A 12,653-nucleotide genomic window follows, 5' to 3' on the forward strand; every position below is an offset into this window, starting at 1 on the left:
GAGAGGGGTTACTCACCCATGGATGTCTCATTTGAGCAGTTTCTCTTCGCCAGAGAATGAAAATGTGCCAAAACCAGACAGTCCTTGAACTGTCACCCTCTGACCAGTGGGTGACACTTCCCAAGGGTACAACTGGAAGGCACTTCTGTTGTTGGCTTAGAGAAGGAACTTTTCCAGGGGATGCTGAGTGACTTTTTTTCTTCTGAAAATAGGGTGGTAGGCAAGGTAATTTAGGGATTCTACTCTAGACAGAAGTGACCAGGCAGCTGCAGAGCGCTGTCTGGGCGCCTGTCTCTGTTGGTGGGACTGGGAGCAGGGACTGAGATCCCCCAGGGAAGGCCTGATGCCCGGTGCACCGGGGGGTCAGACCCCAGCACACCGCCTTTGATAGAAGGAAAAGGCTCTTGCAGTCGGGAATGTAATGAAGCAGAAAAGCAGTGCTCGAATTTATCTTTCTTGCCCTTTGTTTCAGGGCAAGAGTGAAGGAGGGACTTGAAAGCTATTATCTGCTTCAGAAACAAGAGAGGGGCCCAGAGCAATAGTACAGCAGGTGGCTTGCACACGACAGACCTGGGTTCAATCACCAGGCACCCCATGTGGTCCCCCGAGTCCACCAGGAGTCCACTCCGAGACTCAGAAGCAATCAGGATGTAGGGCCTAAGAAAAATCTAATGTGGGGTGGGTGCTTCTGGTCCTTGAGCTTTCTGGGTGACTGTTGGTTAGTGTAAGAGGAGTCCCAGAGTGGGAGGAGGACACCACATCAACAGAGTGCTCCCGCTCTCGCCTTCTTGCTGAGGCAGCTAGAAGCTGAGAACCACCTGGTCTGTCTGGACTGGGGCCTGGTCCCTGCATCCTAAGATCCTGCAGGACGGTTCTGTCTGTTCTCAGAAGACAGGCAACAAAGATAGTCCCTGCAGAACTATCTGGCTGGGTCTCCTGAATTTTCGTGTTTATGGGGGGAGGCTTGGACCCCTGTGGTGCTTGGGGACGTCTCCCAGCTCTGTACTTAGGATTTGCTCCAGAAGGTGCTCTGAGGACCAAGTGGGGCTGGGTATTGAACAGGATTAGAGTGTGCAAGTCAGAGCCGTAACTGCTTTTCTATCTAGCCTTTTTATCCCCAGGGAGCCGGGCACGCCAGCAGGGCTCAGAAATCACTCCTGGTGGGCTCAGGGGACTATATGAGGAGTGCCAGGCAAGTGTCCTCCTCGCTGTCTTGTCATTCAAGCCTTTCTGATAGGTTTCTTGGTGGTCTGGACCTTTGGCTTTTAGCTGGCTTATGGTCTTTCGGGCTTTCAGATCAAGTCTGGTTTAAAGGGTTTATGAATTTTAATTTAAAGGCTACTAGCTGGCAGCCTCCCTTTGATATATTTTCTGTGCAGATTCTCTTAAGGTTTGACTCATAACACGTGTAGATGTTGTTGGCTACTTTGAAGGTAAAGGTAAGCAGAGATGTGGCGGGGGGGGGTCACCTGAGTGATTTTCTGCTTATCATATGAAATAGTCTTGGGGTTTTTGGTTTTGATTTTGTTTGGGGGTTGGGGACCACACTCAGCGATGCTCAGGGGCTTCTCCTGGTTCTGTGCCCCAGGGTCCCTCCTGGCAGTGCCTGGGGGACCAGATACAGTGGCCAGGATCAAACCCAGGATGGCCACATGCAAGGCACATGCCTTAACCCTGCCCTATCTCTCCCTACAAAGGGTTTCAGGGTTTCCATTTTTTCCTTTTGGCTTTTTCGGGTCACATCCGGTAAAACTCAGGGGTTACTCCTGGCTCTGCACGTAGGAATTATTACTGGTGGTGCCCTATGGGATGCTGGGGATCAAACCCAGATTGGTTCAGGTGCAAGGTGGGTGCCCTCCCCACATGTACTTTATCCAGGCTCTGAAGTAGGTGTTTACTGTGTCAAACTCAAATTTACCAAAGTCAGTAACCTTGACTTGGTAGAGCCTCGGTTTCAGGCTTACTTCTTCGGTTTGTTTTGGTTTTTGTTTCTGGGTCACACCCAGCTGTGTTCAATACTTTCTTCTGGCTCAGTGCTCAGGGGACCGTTTGGGATGCCAGGGATCAAACCCAGGTTGACTGTGTGCACGGCAAACACCTCACCTGCTGTGCTATCACTCCAACCCTTTCAAGCTTAACTACTTTTGTTCCGAGGGGGCTTGGTTGTTTCTTTTCCCTCTAGATTACTTTTTGGGAGGTAGGGGGCAATTGTTCACAGTCTGTGGCCATTTCTGGAGGCTTTTGACCAGCCAGGGCAGAATTTAATACTAGGGCCCAGCATTGCTAGTAGGGATTACCTGGACGCCCCGAAACCCCACTGCCAGTGTTGCCAAACCCTTGGGTTTAGGGGTGGCCCGTGTCTCAACCATGCAGGCAGGTGCCCTAACAGCTCTCCTCTCTCTGCCCGCATCCCCTACATATCTTTGTCTGAGCTAACTACTTTTAGCTTTGTACTTCCTGGCTGAGATAAGGTTTCCTTGTAGTTGTTCCTGTTGTTTTGTTTTGGGACCACACTCCTAGCTCTGTGCTCAGGTACAATCCTGGCCATGTTCAGTGGATACAGTGCACATGCAAGGTAAATGCCGCACTTGCCGTACTCTCTCTGGCCCTCATCTGAGTTGTTTTGTGCTGAAATCTATGTTCCCCTGCCAAGTGCCCTTTTGGAATAAGACATAATTAGGGATTTGAAGGAAGGAATTGATGTCAGTGGGGGGAGGTGGCCTCAGTAGAGAGCTGCTGCCTGGGTGATTGGTCTCAGCCTTCCCCAGGGAGGAGCCCTGGGGGTCATGGTTTAAAGACCACCCAGCTGTCCCCGCTGCACAGTGCAGAGTTAGTCTTCCCCAGGCACCTGAGGCTGCAGCTGAGGGGGCTTGATCCGCATTGTGGTGCTGGATTCCAGCTGCCTGAGTTCTCAGAGCCATGCAGGGAGGAATTGTTTGTAAGAAAAGGAAAGTCACTTCTCACCTCACAGAAAAGAATGTCAGGAGGCGGCCAGACCCCTAGTGCAGGGGGCAGCTTGGGCCTTACATGTGCTGACCTAGGTTCAATCCCCAGCATCTCAGAAAGAAAAATGAGAAAAAGAAAATTTTATTTACAATAAGGGCTGGAGCGATAGCACAGCGGGTAGGGCTTTTGCCTTGCACGCGACCAACCCGGATTCGATTCCTCCACCTCTCTTGGAGAGCCTGGCAAGCTACCGAGATTTTCTTGCCCACACGGCAGAACCTGGCAAGCTACCTGTGGCATATTTGATATGCTAAAAACAGTTACAAGTCTCACAATGGAGATGTTACTGGTGCCCGCTTGAGCAAATCAATGAGCAACGAGATGACAGTGATTGACAATAAGTCATCAGGTGAGAAGCCGGCAGGTTCCAGTCTTCAAAGTAACCTCTTGTTTGCATCGGTCACAGGAAATCATTTTTATAGAAAAAGAGAATGGGGCACTTCTTCTTAAAAGCAGGGTTCTGCAGACAGGTGAGGACGGGTGACCAGTAGATTCCCTGGCCCACTCTGGGTGCCCTGAAGACCAAGTGTCCACAGACACAGGCCAGGATTCCTGGTGAGGCCGCACCCTGTCAGATCTCGGCTTTTGGCAAGACAAATTCCCAATCCACAAGAACTCTCCGGTTTTTTATTTTAAATTCAGTTCTAAATATACACTAGCATCAGAAAGAAAGCAGACGTTTCTTCAAAAGTTTTCTTCTCCGTTTTCTCTCATTCAGTTCTATAATGACTATGGTGACATTATCAAGGAAACATTAACTCGAGCGAGGCAAATTGACCGAAGCCACTGCTCCAGAATTCTGCTGCTGAGCCTCAAACAGGTACCCATAAACCTGAAGCCCACAGAACGACTCTGCCTCAACCCACCATTCTAGAAAGGTCCCCGAGAGCAGGTTTTTGCTCGTTGATTTCTTACTTCTACAATACCGTCTCCTTCACAGCTAATAGAGTTATGGAAAAAAGTTTTTAACTGACCAGTATCATGTCAAGGAATCATAACTGACAGGATATGGGAGCAGGGACAGTAAACTGCTCGGGGATCCCTCATCTGCTCTCTCAGCCCCTCCTCACTCCACACTCCACACTCCACCTGGCTGCCCGGAGAGCGGCCACTGTGCTCTGACAGGGAGCAGGGCGAGTCTGTGTCCTGAAAGGGAAGAGTAGGAGTGGCTGCGGTTCTGGACAGAGCAGGGAGCGCTGCTTGCTTTCCATCACATTGTGTTCCTCCCTCTCCCTGTCCCGTGACAGCTGTACACAGAGCTGCTGCAGGAGCAGGGGCCCCAGGGCCTGACCGAGCTTCCAGCTTTCATCGAGATGAGGGACCTGGCCCGCAGGTTCGCCTTAAGCTTTGGACCCCAGCAGCTGCACAACCGTGACCTTGTGGTCATGCTGCACAAGTAAGGACACGTATTGGGGGTGACGGTACTCGAGACATGTTCCAGGGGACAGGGAGCGATGTCCCAGAAGGAGGGTCTACTTGAGAAGCAGCACTGGGAGCCAAGAGTGATAGTATAGGTGGAAAAGGCACTTGTCTTGCACGCGACTGACCTGGGTTCAATCCCTGGTATCCCATTTGGTCCCCCGAGGACCACCAGGAGTGATTCCTGAATGCAGAGCAGGAGTAACCCTGGGCGTCACCAGGTGTGGTGCCCCCCCAAAAGAAAGTGCCATCAGGGTGTGTGTGTGTGTGTGTGTGTGTGTGTGTGTGTGTGTGTGTGTGTGTGTGTTTGTGTGTGTACACACTGGGGATGGGGCCAGCCTCTGCACAGGAGTGTTCAGCCCTGGGGGCACAGAGGAAGAAGTTGGTTCCTAGAAGAATTCTGCCCATCCTTTTGGTACATCTACACAATGGAATACTATACAGCTGTTAGAAAGGATGAAGTCATGAACTTTGCATATAAGTGGATCAACATGGAAAGTATCATGCTAAGTGAAATGAGCCAGAAAGAAAGACATAGAAAGATTGCACTCATCTGTGGAATATAAAATAACAGAATGGGAGACTACACCCAAGAGTAGTAGAAATAAGTACCAGGAGGTTTGTTTCACAGTTTGGAAGCCGGCCTCACATGCTGGGGGAAAAGGCAGCTCAGATAGAAAAGGGGAACCAAGTAAAGTGTGGTTGGAGGGCCCACTTGGGATGGGAGATGCGTGCTGAAAGTAAACTATAAATTGAACATGATGGCCACTCAGTACCTCCTTTGCAAACCACAACACCCAAAAGGAGAAAGAGAACAAAAGGGAATGCCCTGCCACAGAGGCGGGGTTGGGGGGGAGGGTACTGGGATCATCGGTGGTGGAGAAAGGGCACTGGTGGAGGGATGGGTACTCAGCATTGTATGACTGAAACACAAGCACGAAGATATGTAAATCTGTAACAGTAACAGTGAATCACAGTGATTCACTAATAAATAAAATTTAAAAAATTCTGCCCATCCAGGGAAGGCATTAAGTTCTCCTTATCTGAGCCGCCTCCTGCCGGCTCTGGCCAGCCCCCGAATCTGGCGTTTCTGGAGCTGCTAGCAGAGTTCTCCCCGCGACTCTTCCAACAGGACAAAAAGCTGCTGTGAGTGGGGGCGGCTCCGGCGGGGTGAGGGAAGCACCAGCAGAGGCAGCAGCTGTTCCCTCTCTTCATCCCACCCTTCCCTTCCTTAGACTGTCCTACCTGGAGAAGAGTCTGCAGCGAGTCTCCCAGAACCCTGGCCTGGCCTGGGCTCCAGTGAGCACCTATAGCCATTCCCTCAGCCCGGTGGAGAGCACCGTGGAGGCCACCCCCCCCAGCCACCCCCACCCTAAGAAGAGGCGAGTGGAAGGTAATGTGTGGCGGGACAAGCAGCACCGGGGCTTCTGGCCTTCGCTAAAGTGTTTCGCTGAGCTGCTGTCATAAGCTATCATTTACGATGCTCGCTTGCTTTATTTGGTTTGTTTTGGGACCACACCTGGCAGTGCCCAGGGTTTACTCCTGTTTGTGCCGGGGGACCGTGTGTAGTGCTGGGGGTCTGACTGGGCAAGTGCCATACCCCTGCTCTTGCTCGCTCGCTTGCTCTCTGACCCTGAAGAGAAGGTTATATTCTAGATACAAGTCCCTTAACAAAAAGATGCTATACATGTTTCTTCCATTCTGTAGTTTATCCTTTTAGTTTCTCAGTGGTATTCTTTTTAACTCAATGACCTTAATTTTGGGGTTTTGTTTTTTTTGCTTTTTTGGTCACACCCAGTAATGCTCGGGTTACTCCTGGCTCTGCACGCAGGAATTACTCCTGGCAGTGCTTGGGAGACCATACGGGATGCCTGGGATCGAACCAGGGTCAGCCAAGTGCAAGGCAAACACCCTACCCACTGTACTATCACCCCAGCCCAAAATCCTTGATTTTTATAAAATCCAGCCTACTACCTATTTTTCCTTTTGCTCTGAGTGCTTTCAGTGCCATTTTCTTGTTGTTATAAATATTTGAACCCTTGGCTTTCCATGTGCCTTTCCTAGCAGAGCTCTGCCGAGTGTGCTCTTTTTTCATCTCCTCTGGCATTTGGAAGAGTCCCGGTTCCTACTCTCTACCCCTCAGCCCCTCATCATAGCAGCTTTTGGACTTAAGACTCCATTGTCATTTCTTTTGAGGGAAGGCCATGAGGACTGCACCTGGCCATACTCAGTGCCATGAGGTGCCAGGAACCAAACTCAGAGCCTGGCACAAGCCACATCCTCAACCCTTCTGTTGTCATTTGAAGCTTTCCTTTCTCAGATGTGGGAATTAGAGCCCAGCCCTCTTATTCATGTTCAGATAATTACTGTTTTCCTGTAAATAAATAGGCTTATTGCTATTTCTCAGCTCTGTACCGAGATTCCCTCAGACACACTTGGTCTTGTTCTGTTAGCCTGACCTTTAGTTCACAGGGATGTCTGCCTGGAGAGCAGAGGCCCCCACACCCCAAACCTGCCATCTTTAAGTGAATGAAAGGTTCCCCAGTGGCACCTGAGGCCGCTACCACCCCCACCCATCATTCTAGCATGGAAAGTGTGTTGAAACCCACTTTGGGAACTGCCCACAGGGTCTGCCCCTCCTCCAGTCCTGATTCGAGGCCGTCCCATTTCCCACTCTCTGCTTTCTTAACTGTCCCTTCCCTAGATCCTGAGTTGGTCTTTTCAAAAGAATGGGTGCTGGGGAGATTGCTCAGGGCCTGGACCCCTTTATGCCTGAGGCCCTGGGTGAATCCCTGGTAGCACAGAGACCTGAATGCTGGCAGGTGCTGTGGGTGGTCCTGGAACATCACCACCGTGCCAGGCCGCTCTGCTGGTGGAGTCTTGCTAAGAGTGGCCCCCCGAGCATCATTGGGGAGCTCTTGACCCCAGGAAGAGCACTGTGGCAGCTGGTGTGCAGTGCATGAGTGCATTTCCCTTTGCAGGATCCTCTAGGCGACACAAGGATGACATCTCTCTGCGCCAGGAAGAAAACCTGCCCCTGAACCGCGTCCTGCCCGCGCCCACCCTCACCTCCACGGCTGTGAAGAGCAGGCGGCCGCTGCTGATGCTGGAGGAAGTAGAGGAAGTAGAGGAAGTTGGCTCGGGGCCCGAGGCTGCCGCAGGGTGAGATGCAGGGAGCTCGCCTTGTTGCTTCTGTTCTCTGGATCCCTCACCTTCTCCAATCCTGGTCTAGTTTCTTTGCTTTAAAATTTGTCTTTTGGGGCTGGAGCGATAGCACAGCAGGTAGGGCATTTGCCTTGCACGCGGCCAACCCGGGTTTGATTCGCAGCATCCCATACGGTACCCCGAGCACCGCCAGGAGTAATTCCTGAGTGTATAAGCCAGGAGTAACTTCTGTGCATTGCCAGGTGTGACCCAAAAAGTAACAAAAAAATAATAATTTGTCTTTTCCTGAAAGAAAAAAAAAGAAAAAATCCAACATCTTTCCTAACCACTTTCGTGCCTTAGAGGTTAGTGCAATAAACACCTCTTACCTTTCCATTTTCCTTGGGTTTTTCCCGGCGGTACACAGGGATCACGCCTGGATCTCACTCTGGAATCCCTTCTGGTGGGCCTCAGGGACCTGGTGGGATGTCAGGGATGGAACCTGGATTGCCAAGTGCAGGGCGGCCGCACCGTGGCTCTGGGTTGCTAGACCCTTTCCAGTTTGCTCCATCACTGATTCTGCTTCTTCCCAGCAGCTCATCCCTTTCAGGCACCCAGAGGTCAGGCCCCTCGAGCCCGCCTCGCTTCCCGACGCCGTTCAGCACTTCACGCTCTGGGCTGGGTAGCCGGCTGACACGGTGGGCTGTTTGTTCTCTTCACCTGCCATCTCGGGACCCCACCTGTCACCCCCAGCAAGGAGCTTGCCCCTTCCCTCTAGCCCTCACCCCTGGGCCAGGACTGGGGGCTTTTAAGCACAGAATCTGCCTTGCAGGCTAATGTCCCTGAGTGTGAAACCAAGAGAGACAGTTGCTAGCTTAGGGGGTGGGGAAGGAAAGCCCCTTCTGCCTACAACCCACCTGCGCCCCCAGGGCCTCTGAGGAGTTCTCGGGGACCCTGAGAACAGTTTGGACCCCGCCCCCCCCTCCCACAGCCTCAGCCTTATGGAAGAGGATGAGGAGGAGCTGGCAGAGCAGAGTGAGTCAGATGGAGAATGGCAGGTCGCAGATAAGGTGAGTGGCCCGGTCCCTTCTCCCCCTCATCAGGGAGGGGCAGTCCTGGCCGCCTGGGCGGCACCTTGTCTCGGACATGTTGAAGATGGTTTTGGTGGTTTGGGGCCCCCAGTGTGCTGGCTAGCTCCCTCGCCTCTGAGAAGGACATTTTGAAAGAATGAGAGTAAAGGAGAGAGGCTCGTAAGTTGCCATTTCACTTCGCTAGACTTTCGTTTGTTGTTTTTGGGCCAAACCCATGGGTGCTAGGCTGGGAGGGGTTACTCCTGGCTCTGCTCAGGAACCAGTCCTGGCAGTGCTCGGGGCACAATGGGATGCCAGGGATCCAGGCCCCACCAGCCCTCCCCACTGCTCTCACCTCTTCACTACAATTTTTATTAAAATTGAGGCCAGGTTTAATTAATTTAATTACATTTTTAATTTTAATTACACATTTTCATTTTTATTAAAATCAAGTCCTCAGTACAAAGACTCCAGAGCTGGAGGGGAGCAGCGTGCAGCCCCGCCTCCCCTGCCCACCCCGAGGGCTCCCTAGCGCCTTGCTGCAGCTGCCCAGGCGAGCACGCGGCTCCATAGGGTCGAGAGGCCTCAGTCTGCCGCCCCGTCACCCTCCTGGCTTCCTCTCAAACGCAGCACAAAGGCCCCTCTAAAGTGGAAGTGGCTGCGAGCGCCTGCCCACATGGAGTGGAAGAAAGCCACGCCACAAGAACTTCCCACGAGATAAGAGAAAGGCCTCTGAATTATCTTCCCGAAAGTTCTCTCAGGAAAAAAATCCATTCTGTTTCCCGAGTCCAGCAAATCTGGGGGTCCATCATGGGCCTAGGAGGCGTGCCACAGTGGGCTCTGGCCACCTTGCCTTGGCCACCCTCCCTGACCGCTCGAGGGCCCGCAGGAGACAGGCGGAGAGAGCATGGTGGCTGGTGCTTTGTGGAGGGAATTCTGATCTTTGCTCCCATTTTTCTCCAGCAAGCAAGTGGCCACTCTTCGCCCAGTGAGCATGGCCTCGACCTTCTAGATTCCACAGAGGTGCTCCTGGAGGTACGTAGCCACATAGGTGGTGGGGCGCCTGGGCTGGGGAGAGGACCGGGGCTCTCAGCTGCGGGGAGGGGAAGGTCCTGCCTGTGGGAAGCCGTGGGGGAGGATGAGGGAGGGAGGCCGGCTGTAGCTGGTCCCTCTTTTTTTTTTTTTTTCCGCTTTTTTTGAGTCACACCAAGTGATACTCAGGAATTACCCCTGGTGGTGCTCAGGGATAATATGGGATACTGGGAATCGAACCCAAGTTGGCCGCATGCAAGGCAAACGCCCTCCCCACTGTACTGTTGCTCCAGCCCCAGCTGGTGCCTGTAATCTTAGGTGGCATCTTTCTTCTCACAGGATTTCTAACAGACCTCTGACCGTACCCTACCTCCATGATGAACCAGCTGTTTGGAAGAGACACAGAACTGGGAGACTGCGTCCCTGCCTGGGCCTCTGGGGAAGGAGCGGGGCTATTGTCTTGAACCCTGTCCCAGGAGACTGAGCCACAGAAGCCTCAGGCCATTCTCCCATGGCTGCATGCAGCTCTGCCTATTTCCGGCAGTGTTTGGAAGCGCGGGTGTCAGATGGGGGCTCTGCCTCCCTGGACTGGGTGCACCTTGTCTCGGACATGTTGAAGATGGTTTTGGTGGTTTGGGGCCCCCAGTGGAGTTGACTTGTATTTTGGGAACATCTTTCCCCCACCCTCTTTTGTGCCTTAAAGATTAGTGCAATAAACCTCTGTGACTCGTTGGTTCCCAGGTGTGTTTGGAGGACACAGCGGCCCTCAGGCTGTTACTCCACATTGGGAGGCTGTGGGGCGCATGCACGGCTTTGAGCACTGTCTCTAGTGCAGGAGCTGGAAGGGGATTCTGGCTGGCTCCCACACGCAGGCCGGGCCAGACTGGCAGCTCTTGTGCAGGGTTCACAGTGCGAACTGCCGCCCTCCCAAAGACCCACGTCCAGCAAAAATCAGAGTTCCTCTCATGTCTGACCCCCAGATTCTGGACACCTGTCTTCATCTTAGCCTTTACCAAATACTGCTTCATCAAGTCTGCCAGCCGTTCTCCAGAACTGTCCTGCCCTGTCCCTCGCAGGCCACTCTCATGCACTGTCCGGAAACACACATTTCCCTCCACCCCACAGCATCAGTGCACTGCCGCGCTTAGGGACCCTGCAGCTGCTCTTGGGCTGGAATTCCCAGATCTTCCCTATACGGAGCACTGGGCTGCGGGTTCCTCTGAGCTTCCCACACTGGACACAGCCATCAGCATGTGCACCGTCTGCAAGCAGGGACGTGGTCTATCGCCCAAAGCCACTTCCCCCTCCTGCCTCTCAGATGCAAACTAGAAGCGGGTTTGTACGTGTCCTTTGGGAAATCTGCAGCTGCCTGTGCCTGGGTGGCTGCTGGCTCAGAGCTTCAGTGTGCTGGGGAGGACTCTGAGGGGGTTGCTGGGCTGCGTGGACAGGGCAGGCACCCAGGCGAGGCTCTGGAGATCACAGAGGACCCTGAGGGGAAGGGGATCTCGTTCATTCACTGCCAGCCCAGCTGAGGTGCTTCCAGGCCAAAAGAGGAATGTGGGAGCCGTCAGTGTGGGCTCTGCACAGCCACACAGCCCCGGTGTGGGGCGGGGAGCCCCTAGTCTCAGAATCTGCCCACGTGCACATCTACCTTGCTCCCCAAATACCAATACCTGGATGCGTGTAACAGCGTGGATGTAGAGCCTTGCTGCTGCACAGTGAGCTGGGGTGGTCAGCGGAGGGGGCTGGGGTGAGGCTCCGTGAAGCGTGCGGGCCTGGGCTCGCCCCCTGCCACACAGCCAGGCGTGAAGGGGGTGATGCTGGGTTAAGGCCTTAAAGAAACTGGCAGTTTGCATCCTTTTTCCTGAGCTGTTCACTCTCAGACCCAGATGCCAGTCAGTGAGCCCCCTCCCCAGCTGCATGGGAAGGCTTCCTGGAGGCGCTCCCCCAGCTGGAGCCGGGGCCTCCTGTCATGCCACTGAGGCGTCAAGGATCGGCACCATCTCCAAACCCGACCCTTCCACTGAGCATGCAGTCAGCGTGCAGCTCCGGAGCACCACCCGACATGCCCAGAAGGTTGTGTGTCCTTATCAGTTAAGCATTTGACACCTTCCAGAAACATCTGTGAGTTTTAGTCTGTACTACAGTGTAATGGTTGAGCTAATGAGGTAGTGTCTGAAAATGCTGATGATTGGCCTTTGGAAAGGAAGGAGGCCACTTCTGTGTCCCCGCAACGTGAGATGGCAGAGGAGGGCGGGCTGATTGAAAGGAACTCTCTTTAGCTGGCAAAAAATGGCTTAAAGTGAAAAATACCAATTCGGGTTTTTTTTTTTTCTCTAAAAATATTTTAGTGATAGCTATGTGAGAAATCTTTTTCAAACCATAGAAATTGGTTTGAGATCAAGCCAATAAAAATTTTGAAGTAGAAAGTTGCTTATTTTTATTATTTTTTGGTTTTGTTTTGGGGCCACATCCAGCAGTGCCCAGAGATCAGTCCTGGCAGGGCTCGGGACCACTTGTGCCTGGGATGGGACCAGGGTCGTCTGCGTGCCTGGCAAGTGCCCTACTAGCTGCCCTGTCCCTCCAGCCCCCACTCATCATTAATTTTCCCTTCATTATTATGGAAAAAGTACTTCTCAAAAATATGCAGAACCAGATGTTAGATGAGTTAAAAAACAAAAACTCCCTGAAATGTAAAATCAACATCTTAATACTAGTTATTTTTGTATGGACACAGATACATTGAAGTTTGTAGGGCAGCTCTCCTGAGAACATCTCGCCACAGACTCAAGACTACAGTGCTCAGGCCAGGTTAATCATCCCTAACCCTAGCAGGGTCTGAATCTAGTTATTACTTTTTGGATCATGACAGCATCTTTCCACCATCAAGCTCTTAGCTTATAGTTAAGCATTAGGCACCTTGGCCAGGCCCATCTCAATGCCAGGGTAGCACATAGCTCACTGCTTGCCCTGGTTCCATCC

General features: G+C 52.6%; 1 protein-coding gene across 1 annotated transcript in view; it reads left to right on the forward strand.

Moving 5' to 3' along the window:
* Positions 1–10,157, forward strand: part of STAG3 (stromal antigen 3) — a 30,432-nt gene extending 20,275 nt beyond the window's left edge. Inside the window, exons 25-33 of the mRNA XM_055136182.1 lie at positions 3,725–3,826; positions 4,254–4,402; positions 5,446–5,571; positions 5,661–5,818; positions 7,407–7,587; positions 8,163–8,267; positions 8,561–8,639; positions 9,603–9,674; positions 10,011–10,157. Coding sequence (XP_054992157.1) covers positions 3,725–3,826; positions 4,254–4,402; positions 5,446–5,571; positions 5,661–5,818; positions 7,407–7,587; positions 8,163–8,267; positions 8,561–8,639; positions 9,603–9,674; positions 10,011–10,019 — 981 coding nt within the window. The 3' untranslated portion in view covers positions 10,020–10,157. The remainder of the gene's footprint in view (positions 1–3,724; positions 3,827–4,253; positions 4,403–5,445; positions 5,572–5,660; positions 5,819–7,406; positions 7,588–8,162; positions 8,268–8,560; positions 8,640–9,602; positions 9,675–10,010) is intronic.
* Positions 10,158–12,653: the final 2,496 nt, after the last annotated feature.

This window comes from Sorex araneus, chromosome 4, assembly GCF_027595985.1.
Source record: "Sorex araneus isolate mSorAra2 chromosome 4, mSorAra2.pri, whole genome shotgun sequence".
NCBI classification, from domain to species: Eukaryota; Metazoa; Chordata; class Mammalia; order Eulipotyphla; family Soricidae; genus Sorex; species Sorex araneus.